Raw genomic sequence first — 11,146 nt, 5'->3', positions numbered from 1 at the left:
AATGTCAAATTACAGCAGCTGAAACATATTTTAAAATGAGAGCATAAAAACTCAAATGTCACAAATGCAACATCACCCAAAATCAATAAGCACCAAATATGACCTTTAGAAACAAAGCAGAATGATTCAGTTGTGTCTTTGTACTGAAGCTTCTTAGTTGTGACTGCAGCTCACTAAAGTCACCTCATCACTCGGCATTTCAAAATAAAAGTCCATACAGTTGAACATCCTCTTCATGTTCAGCTACAATGAGGTTTTGTTACACAGCATTAATGTAATGTAATATCAAAGAATTTCATCCAGAAACTCTGCTACCGTTTATTGTGCTTTCTGTTCTTGTCTTATTACGTTTCCCATAACCTAATTATGACGGCTTAAATGTCCTTGAAAGTGGTTTTAACCTCGAACGCTGGAATGAAAAATGTCAACTTTTATAGAATCCCTTTGTTTGAGCTAAAAATGTTAAAGATTTCATCTCAGGAATTAAAAAATGTAAAGACAAAGCGTGACGATGAAATAAAAACACAATGATATTAATGTACAAACCACCAATACAACAAAGACATCAGAGGACAACAGTCAGCTGACTGGACGTACACAAGGATCAGCTGACTGGACGTACACAAGGATCAGCTGTCCGGACGTACACAAGGATCAGCTGACTGGACGTACACAAGGATCAGCTGACCGGACGTACACAAGGATCAGCTGTCCGGACGTACACAAGGATCAGCTGACTGGACGTACAGAAGGATCAGCTGACTGGACGTACACAAGGATCAGCTGACTGGACGTACAGAAGGATCAGGCGAGTAGATGGAAAACACCACCACAGAATGGAAACGGTTTATTGAACTTAAATCAGGAATGTGATCAGACTTCTGAAGCAAACAAGACGACAAAAGAATTAAAATTAAAAATGAGCCACACATCCGGAGCAAAGAATAACAAACTAGAATCACAACCGACAACCAGTTTCTAAACTACTGTTTCAGTGTGAGTCGGGGGGGGTGGGGGGTGCAGTCGCTCTGGTATCGACACGCCGACTCGACATACAAATATTGTTCATAAATTTAAAAGACAACAATAACAACAACAACAAATAAAGTGTCCCCATGATGGAAATCTCCCGGCTGTTATTTTTGGTTCCTCGGCCCTCCGTTGGGTGGAGGGGGGGGTGTTTACTCCACCTTGCTGTAGTCCTCCACGTGGCCCAGCACCTTCTTCCTCTGCCGGATCATGTGGAAGTAGAGCTGGGGGAACACTGGGGGGGGGGGGGGGTTATTATGTTAGAATAATCATGTAAAACGGATTGAGCATCTTAAACCTTCCTTCAAACCCTCGACTCACGGGGAATGTAGGACACCATGGCGAGGATGAGGAAGCCGTGGTAGTCGAAGGAGAAGTTGTACTTGTTGGGCAGCGTGACGGAGTACAGCCCCGTCTTCTGGACGTGGGGCAGCGCGGCGTAGATGGTCAGCAGCTCGCCGCTCACCCCCATGGGGTACAGGGCGAAGAAGAAGGTGTACCTGGAAGCACATTCCATAGAGGGTCGATTCCACTTAACAGAACAAAGATTTCAGCTGAAGCTAACCGCGCAGCATGGGGGGGAGGGGGGGGTTGCGTCTCCTACCTGGCCCACTTGATGAGGTACGGCAGGTGGTTGAGCAAGCTGAAGGTGTAGAAGGAGTAGCGGATGATCTCCGTCACGGTCCAGGCCGCCACGAACAGCAGCACGCTGTCCTCGCTCTGCACCTGCAGGAAACACAGATGCATGATGGGAGGGAGAGGGGTAAGCAGGTGTTGGTGCTGATGCTGCCCTCGGGCGTTAGATGCAGACGGGAGGTTAAATGTAAAGAGAGCGGCGCTGAGAGGAGGCGGAGCCTCCGTCATTCACTGAAGTCACTCCTGAGGACGACTCTTTGTCTCTATCGACAGGGCGAACAGCACAGTCAGCAGCATCAGGGGTCGCCCCCAACACCAGCCGATTACCCCCCCTTCCCCCCGCAGCATCTCAAAGTGGAAGTAGAAAAGGAGACGCCGGCGTACCTCCCTGACGCTGTGCGTGACGGCCCAAGTGAGGAAGACCCGTGACAGGACCTGGAAGCCCGTCAGCACCACGGAGGACGGGACGATTCCTGAATGAAAGGGGGGGTGTTAATATTTGGAACGTTGACGGGCCTTTTAATAAAAGACAGTGTTTTACTGTTTTTATATCATGTGCCAATAATCCATTAATCAGAGATGTATTTACATGATCAATTGATAAGATTCAGTTTATTCTGAGTGGGCCAAACCTTCTGGGGAACTGTGGCCCAAATACAGAAATAAACTGACTAGTGTCTTTATATAGACGCACTTATACCCCTGAACATTACTACATGGTGACAGAAACTCACCCACAGCACAGTGCACAATCTGTGAAGGGAGGAAACAGACAATAAGGAAATCTCAATTTACATTCTTAAAGGAGCTGTAACACAAAACTGAAAAAAAAAAAAAGTACATGTCGCCCGAAGTTGGCTGGGATGGACTCCAGCCCCCCCGCGACCCTGTGTGCAGGATAAGCGGTCTGACAATGGATGGAAGGATGGATGGATGGATGACGGTTTAATTTCTTTATCGTACAAAAATGATTCAGTATTGCTAAAGTGCCGCCAGTGTTGTGTATGTGCAGATTATAGCGAGGTTAACCTATTATAACTATAATCTAACAGCCAAAAGTTGCCCCCTAACCTCCTTTCCCAACCTAGACCTCTATAAAAGGGTCACGAGGTCAAAAAAGATTTTGGAAAAGACAACATTGAAGTAGTGCGTGTGTGCGCGTGTGTGTGTGTTCATAGTGTAGTTGACGGAGTACAGCGCGCCGCCCTTTGTGCTCATCTCACCTCCAGAAGAGCTCCGGTCTGGAAGAACTTCAGAGGCTTCTCGATGGAGTAGTAAAGCCCATGATAGCTTCCTCTGGCCAGGTAAGCTCTGACCAGCCCCACAGCTATGACCAGCCACCTGGGAGAGCACACGTATACACGCACACACACATGCATGCATGCATACACATGCTAGTTAGCTAGCTACTTATCACAACATGCTCTAATGCTGCACTGGTTACAGAAAGCCAAACCGAATCATTCTGTCATCAGGATTTTCACTGACGACTTTTAAAACAAGATGGATAAATCGTCATATAGTTTGAGTGTTTCCCTTCCTTTGAAGAAGGGTATTTGTATTGATCTATTTTCACATGAGATGTATCGTGTTCCCCTGCATTTTTAATAGGAACTGGTGTAGACATTAACCCCTTTATTATTTCTGGATTGGAGGGTCACAGTGGCTGCGCGCGCACCCAGGCGGTTGACGCTAATCCGTATTAGCCGTTGGCTGTAGGGGGAAGCTATTATCTGATGCACACCATGCTAACGTTAATGCTAATGTTTCCCAAAGACAACGTGCACATCAGCACAAAGCAGAATAGCGCTGCAACTGGCTGCCAATGATGTATTGCTCAACACACACACACACACACACACACACACACACACACACACACACACACACACACAGCGGCGTTAGCGCGACGGAACACGCCGCATACCCTGCTGTCATAACAACGTTGTAGATGACCAGGTAGGCCGTGGCCAGGGCGCCGGGGCCCTTCTTCTTCCTCGCGGCCACGTCGCCGTGGGTCGTCCTGCTGGTCCCCGCCGCGGCTGCCGACATGAGTGAAAGCCTCGAACGCTCTTTGAACCCTGGACGACGACGGCTGTCAGGTTCACCGCAGACAGGAAGCAAACAAGCGGCAGGGGAGGAGGCAAACCCGGAAGTGTGGTCCCGAAGCGAGAGGAGGAACTCCTGCGTACTTCCGCCTTCACTTTGAGACGTTTCTCTCTGAAACGTCACCTTTGAAAATCGCCCCGCACGATATGCGGCTTCATCTATTCCTTTATTTGCTTTAACCATTCATGTTTGCGTGGATTAGACTGTCTCTCGGTGTTCACAGACTGGAATAGGACAGTAGACTGTTGAGGACTGATAAAAACTAACTGTCTTTAGCTAACTTGATACTCTTTGTCAGGTCACATGGTTGCAATGCACGCTGTAAACAATCAACATAAACATATTGCATTGTTTATATAGACTGCATTGAACTCAGTTTAAGTTTATCATCTAATTACTTTTGTTTATTTATATAATGTGATGTTTAAAATTATATTTTAGTCAGTTAGGATAATTGTATTGGTCTGAGTCAAAACTTTACATTCGAGCAAGGCAGTACATTTCTCTCAGTTAACATATTTGTTGGGTAATCTACCCGTGTAAACTCACAGAGAATAATATAATTACAATTGAATGTATATCATTTAACTGGAGTAACATGATAAACGCATGTTGGACATAATGAAATGAGTCTTCTCTCCGCTAGATGTCAGTGTTTCACTTCTCTCCTTTGTGTGAACAGCGGTGTTTAAGAAAGTCCCAGTTGTTTTAAGTATTTTATTTAGGAATTTATGTCAACGTGCTTGACTTTAAATGTTCTTAAAGAAAAACATCTAACTGCACCGAATATGAATACGACTTATTTTGGCAGCTGCCCTCTGTCGGTATTTCGTAATTCTCTTCAGGCATTGATTACGACAGCCAAGTTACCGGAAGTTTAAAGCTAATGGACGAGGAAGCGATATTTGTGTAGGCTTTAGTTTTGTTTAGTAGTCTGGCAGTTTGTTGAATCATCACGATGCCTTTGTTCTCCCAAAATCCATTTGACCAAGATGTCGGTGAGTGAATCGCCATTTCCGTTGTGTGTGTGTGTGTCCGAACGGCGGCTAACCAACAGGCCAATAACATCGAAGCTAACGTTAGCTCAGAAGCTAAGCTACGGTTAGCTTTTAGTGTTGTCTTTTCATTCCGCTGCTGGCGTCGTACGTTTATTTATTTTGGACTTCTTCGCACATCCACGAGACTCAGACGCCTTCCGATGCTTCTGCTGTCTGGTTGCCATCGGCATCCAAACGGGTTATCGATCAGTTTATCGGTTGGTCGTCAACGTTAAACTGGCTGACGACACATCGCTTGTAAAGATCCACTCGGATACTTAACGATGGATTCAAACCTCTTCATGACGTCAGGTGGTTATTTACTTTACAAACGTTACAATCGGGGGCTAATTTAGTCTTTTATGTAAAATGTCAACGATAAAACAAATGTTATAGCAATAACCGCAATTTAGGTATCTAGATATTTAACGTTAGGTTAACATTATTTAGAATAATAATAGGCTATAATGTTATTGTTCAGATTACTATTTTTATTAATTAATTAATTATTAATTAATAACTATTGTTAAACTGAGCAAAACGGCCCAAATATTCTCTAGTTGTTATCTTATTAAATAGCTCATTATGTGATGGTTGAGTGTAAATGAAGTGTTAAACTTCACAGCGAGCGTTTAACATGTTAAGGATCAAACTAACAATGCACACAGAAGTGCACTGTATCACACAGACACACTAGATACACAACTGCATGTTAAAGAACATGACACATCCGAGCTGAGCGTTCATCTGTGTGCAAATCTTTAATCTGACACTTTAATGTAGTTAAACACTACAATGTTTTCCTCAGTAACTACTGCCTATTTACTTGCTATCAGTGGTCAAATAAGAGGAGATGAGGCCAGAATGTCACTTATTGTGGAAATATTTACCTCGATTGCATGTTTTCATAAGAGAATTAATTTGCAATTTAAAGCTTCCACTTTTTCCAGGTAGTTTTGCCAAATCTTTGTTTTAAATGTTTAATTACAACGCCTGCCCCCCCCCACCCTCAAACTCATTCTAAAAGGCTTCGGTTCAGCTGTGATGTTCACGCGTTTCTCTCACCGTGCGTCTGCCACGTTTACAGAGAAGTCGACCAATGAGACCAACACGACGGACGACTGGGGCCTCATCATGGACATCTGCGATAAGATCGGAACCACGGCCAACGGGTAAGATGGAAGGGGCCTCCCCTCCGTTGTGCGTGTCGGATGAATCCAAGCTGAACTTTCTCTTGTGCTGCAGACCGAAGGACAGCCTGAGATCCATCATGAAGAGAGTCAACCACAAAGTGCCTCACGTGGCCATGCAGGCCGTCAACGTGAGTCGCTCTCTGGACATTATTGAGTCCGTAATTATGTGGTAACAAACCATCTGAAGTCCCAAGAGGACGGAGTAACATGGATTCACCCGCTAAAAACCTCAAACTGTCTCTTACTGGGTGGAAAGTTGATGTGCGCCGTCTTACTGTCAGTGATTCTTGGGTTTTATTTCTCCCCTCATGGGACTAACAGACGGAACTTTGCTTCGTTTGGTTCTATTAGATACAACGTAACTGTCCACATTCTGTTTCTCATCATGTCATTTATTTACCAACCAACATCGAGCATTTTGTTATGAAGAAAAACCTTAAAACTAAAAGCATTCAACTGCATCATTAATCATTATTCTAAAGTGTGAGAAGTTCCAGTGAATCTGTAATCTGACGAGAGGTCGGAGGATGTCGGATATGAGAGCGTTGCTTCTTAGTTTGAGTCATCGGGGTTCTTTGTTTATCTGTTGGCGTCATTCGAGCTCGTCTCATTGAAGGCGTTTTAATTCCAAAAAACTCCCTCCATTAATTCCTGCTTGGTCTTACTTGATGCCAGGTGGTGGAAAATGAATCCTCCTCCTCTTGTTCCATAAAAGCAGCGGTTTGATCTCTTTCTTTCTCCACAACCTTTTCTGCAGCTGCTCGGCGCTTGTGTGTCAAACTGCGGCAAAATATTCCACCTGGAAATCTGCTCGAGGGAGTTTTCCAGTGAAGTGCGCAGCGCGTTGAGCAAAGTACGTGAGCTGTTCTTCATCGTATGCTGGTGTCCCTCGCTGGTCCTCTCCAGTACGCATCAGTGTTCATGCTGTACAAGTACATGAGTACATTAAGGAGAGTCAGAGAGCACAGAGCCCATAATGAATGAAGTAGTAAAAGAGCTCTGAATAGATCACACACACACACACACACACACACACACACTCATAAAGTGCTGTCTGGTGCTGCAGGCCCACCCGAAGGTGTGTGAGAAGCTGAAGGCTCTGATGGTGGAGTGGGCAGAAGACTTCCAGAAGGATCCTCAGCTCAGCTTGATCGGCGCCACCATCAAGTCTCTGAAGGAGGAGGGCGTCGTCTTCCCCAGCGCGTCCTCGCAGGTACGTCCTTCACACCGCGTGTGGCGGAAGGAGCAGCAGACAAAGAGAAGTGACCCAACATGGACCGAGAGGACCTGGAGACGCTGTGTGTCTCTGTCAGAGACCTGTCAATCAGCGTTGGGCCCCGCCCTAAAGCATCCCCTGCTCTATGGTCTGTTTGACTCTAAATGGACCATCAGTCACTAAATCAGGGGTCTTCAACGTTTTTCAGGCCAAGGCCCCCAAACTGATGGCCAGATGGACCAGGGGCCCCTTAGTCTACGCTTGGTCCGCCATCTTTTATTGTTGAGCTTGGCTCTTTAGACGCGAGCGTGGATGGATCTGATTGGCTGTGATGTCGTATCGGCTTGACAGAGCTGCTGTGGGACTGAAGACAACGTCTTCTCCATCAAACTATGTTAATGTGTATTTAGTGACAATTCTGATTCTAATTTCTGGTCCGTTGTCCCTCCTCCGTCCCTCCTTTCTCTAATGAGACACTTATCACCACGTCTTCAGCCTCGTGGGTGAACATTGTCTGTCTCTGTGTCTCGCGTTGTCCCACCGGCTCTAATGGAGACCGGAGGGCTGTGGCATTTAATCTGGAATCAGCTGGTGAGCAAACCGCAGGGGGGGGGGGGGGCTCCAGCTGAGGCCCCCTGCCGCTCACCTTCCAGCCATCGATCAGCGGAACAAGTTGTGATGTTGGCAGTACTTCAGTGTTTTACTGCAGCAAAGTACTGCAGTATTTCATATCTACATGGTTATTGCAGTATAAATGACAGGTATAATATCAGTTTATTGCAGAGCCAGACACTAATCTGTGTACACACACACACACACACACACACACACGCCTGACCTTTCCGTCTGTCTCGACCACAGGGATCCTCCACAAAGTTGCCCCCCCCTGCTGTCGTCAAAGAGTCGGAGGATGACAACCTGGCCAAAGGTGAAGCGAGGCCTCCACACTGGAGCCTTTCTGTACGATTTTGGATTTTATCTTTGTTGAAATAGTCAATAAAAATAGGCTTTCTGCCCCCCCCGCCCCCCCCTCCCAGCCATCGAGCTGTCCTTGCAGGAGCAGAAGCAGCAGGTGGAGACGCGGCCCCTTGCCACGACCTCTGACCCCGGGGGGCAGGAGGCGCGGAAGGTGCGAGCGCTCTACGACTTCGAAGCAGCTGAGGATAACGAGCTGACCTTCAAAGCCGGGGAGCTGATCCTGGTTCTGGACGACAGGTGACGTCCGTCATCCACGTGGCGCCCGCGCAGAACATTATTGTCCCGAGACACTTTGTCCCACTGCCTGCTCGTTGTTCACAGCGATCCGAACTGGTGGAAAGGAGAGAACCACCGAGGAGTCGGCCTCTTCCCGTCCAACTTCGTCACCGCCAACCTGCACGCCGAGCCGGAGACAGGTCGGTCCGACACATGTCGGGCGTCCCGACCAAGGAGCCGCTTCACGCCGGCTCGGTTAACCTCCGCCTTCTCCCCCCCCAGTGGCCTTCGCCGAGAAGACGCCCAGCCCCGAGGAGACGGTCCAGGAGGCCAGCGAGGAGCCCGAGCCCGTCTGCATCGACGAGGTAGCGCTCACCGCCCTCGTGCTCCCGCCGCCCGTCTTAAGTGCAGAGACCGACCTCCTCTTGTCTCCCCAGGGGACGATGGACAGGACTCTGGCTCTGCTGCAGGACGCTGACCCCGCCCACCCGGCTCCCGACTCGGCGGAGCTGATCCAGCTGGAGGGTACGGCGCTGCGAGGCGGGGCGGAGCCTCGGAGGGCGAAGCAGCAGCTCCGTGGCTAACTGTGTTCTCTGTGACCCCCCCCCCCAGGTGCGTGTGAGCAGATGAACCCCATGATCGACGAGCGGCTGCAGGAGATTGACAGGTAGCGCGCCGCTCTTCCTCCTCCTCCTCCTCTGCTACCGAGCGGTCCCGGGTCATCTGACGACCTTTGCCCCCCCCCCCCCCCTCTCCCCGTTGCAGGGAACACTCGGAGCTGTCGGAGCTGAACCTGAAGGTTCTGGAGGCGCTGGAGCTCTACAACCAGCTGGTGAACGAGGCGCCGCTCTACTCGGCGTACTCCAAGAGGCCGGCGCAGTACAACTCGGCCGGCGGCGTGCAGGTGAGAGGCCATCGCCATGGCGACTGACAGCCGACCACATCCACGTGTCTCGTACAGAAAACGCCGAGTCGTCCTTTAATGAGGTTCAGTCGGAGGTTGCTCCACAGACGTGTTCCGCGTTTTGGCGGCTGGGTCCGCGTCAGCCCTTCTGCCCATCGCGGGGAGGCGGAGCCTGTCCAGCTGTGATTGATGTCCACTTCACGGAGTGCGGCCCACAGCGGGCTGCTGCTGCTCCACTTCAGTGTCGTTCTTTTCTCCTTCATCACCTCCTGTTCCCAACCAGGCCGCAGGGTGTCGTCCAGCCTCCCGGGGCGGCGCTTTATTCCTCCAACCTGCTGCTGCTCTGATATGTCTGAACGCTAACCGCCACTACTGCCCACCCTCTCCTTCAGGGCTACCTGGGCCAGGCCGGCGGCCCCTACCTGCCTCCGGGGATGCCCCAGGCCCCCCCCGCTCAGCCCTACCCTCTGCCCGGCGAGCAGCCCGGACAGCTGCACTCGCTGCCCCCCAACGTCTCAGCCCTGCCCAACGGCCACGGCCCTCAGCTCCCGTACATGAGGTGAGCAAATGGCACGGAGGGGCCACTCCGTTTAGAAGGAATACATCTCCGCGCGCACTGAGGACCCCGAGGTCCTCAGCTTCTGTCCTGTGATCACACGAATGCTTCTGTTCTCCTCTCAGCTCCGCCGCGAACCCTCCGTACATGAGCCACGCTGCTGCGGCGCCCTACCACCACCACCAGGCTGCCCCGGACATGTCCACCTATCACGGCCCCGCCATGCCTCCCATGTCCTACCCAGGACCCGCCCCCCCACAGCAGGCTCCTCCCCCACAGCAGCAGCCGGTGTACTACCAGCAGCCTCTGCTGTAAAGGCCTGACCGACTGAGACCAGCACACACTTTGTGTGTGTGTGTGTGTGTGTGTGTGTGTTCTCTCATTCAGGACACTCTTGTGTTCATGTCCTCAGCTACTGTACGTGAAGCCCAAAAAACCCACAGCGTCAGGAATCTCCTCCTGCCCTCGGCAGCGGCTTTTCCCAGCCGACAGTGAAGGCAGCGCAATCTTCACACACAGGTCACCACAGAAGAAGTTAAGGGATTGTGTCAACAGTGGGGGGGGGGGGCGGCATGTCGGCACTCAGATGAATTAGAAAATGTGTGCCCCCCCCCCCCCCAGTAGGCTGAACACTTTTCCTTTGAATATAAAGTGCACACTTTATTATTGTCCCCGTTACTAAACAACATTTTCTGATTGATCTGCTGTAACTCAAAACTGTTTCCTCCTTACGGTGTCATTTTTTTAAAGTCTGCAGCTTGCTTCATTCTGTGTGTGTGTGTGTGTGTGTGTGTGTGTGTGTGTACTTGTTATGTCTGCACACTTCGCCTGTACTTTGATTTATATATATATATATGAGACATTATACTTGTATGATTTACATGGCTGTGTAATTATTCTTTCTTTCTTTCTTCTGCTTTACTTTTTTTTTTTCCAGCCAAAATAATCTTAAATTCGGGACGTAATTATAATTAATATTATTATGTATACTAGATGTAAGATAGCCGGTTGCACCTTAGCTTTGTAAAGTCTTCTCTACCACTGAGGCCTTGTTTCTTCTGTAGGAATCAAAGAGTCTGCTGCATATGTATGATTCTGTACATTTCAAATATTCCAGGAAAAGCTCCTTTTATCCAGGATTTGAAAACACCAACAATGCTTTTTTTAACAGAGCAAATGTATCATAGTCTTTGAAATAAAAATAAATGTACCTGTGTGGAGGATTTCTTTTCTTGCCTGTGTTTCGACTCGGATGCCTTTTCAGTAATTGCT

General features: G+C 48.9%; 2 protein-coding genes across 2 annotated transcripts; one reads left to right on the top strand and one right to left on the bottom strand.

Annotated features, from left to right (window-relative positions):
• Positions 1-834: 834 nt before the first annotated feature.
• On the bottom strand, positions 835-4,412 carry hacd2 (3-hydroxyacyl-CoA dehydratase 2). The gene is made up of 7 exons (XM_078090981.1): positions 3,593-4,412; positions 2,889-3,006; positions 2,400-2,418; positions 2,050-2,138; positions 1,634-1,755; positions 1,351-1,529; positions 835-1,264 (listed from the first exon to the last, which is right to left on the bottom strand). Exons 1-7 carry the CDS (start codon positions 3,955-3,957, stop codon positions 1,182-1,184), a joined length of 975 nt encoding a protein of 324 aa, XP_077947107.1. The 5' UTR covers positions 3,958-4,412; the 3' UTR covers positions 835-1,181.
• A 33-nt stretch (positions 4,413-4,445) lies between these two features.
• stam2 (signal transducing adaptor molecule (SH3 domain and ITAM motif) 2) lies at positions 4,446-11,090 on the top strand. The gene is made up of 14 exons (XM_078090980.1): positions 4,446-4,772; positions 5,899-5,983; positions 6,057-6,132; positions 6,762-6,857; positions 7,071-7,217; positions 8,082-8,148; positions 8,258-8,435; positions 8,520-8,614; positions 8,697-8,779; positions 8,852-8,939; positions 9,027-9,081; positions 9,180-9,318; positions 9,711-9,877; positions 10,000-11,090. Exons 1-14 carry the CDS (start codon positions 4,733-4,735, stop codon positions 10,187-10,189), a joined length of 1,506 nt encoding a protein of 501 aa, XP_077947106.1. The 5' UTR covers positions 4,446-4,732; the 3' UTR covers positions 10,190-11,090.
• The last annotated feature ends 56 nt before the right edge of the window (positions 11,091-11,146 follow it).

This window comes from Gasterosteus aculeatus, chromosome 16 (assembly GCF_964276395.1).
Source record: "Gasterosteus aculeatus chromosome 16, fGasAcu3.hap1.1, whole genome shotgun sequence".
Taxonomy (NCBI): Eukaryota; Metazoa; Chordata; class Actinopteri; order Perciformes; family Gasterosteidae; genus Gasterosteus; species Gasterosteus aculeatus.
This window is presented reverse-complemented; position numbering and strand designations above follow the sequence as displayed.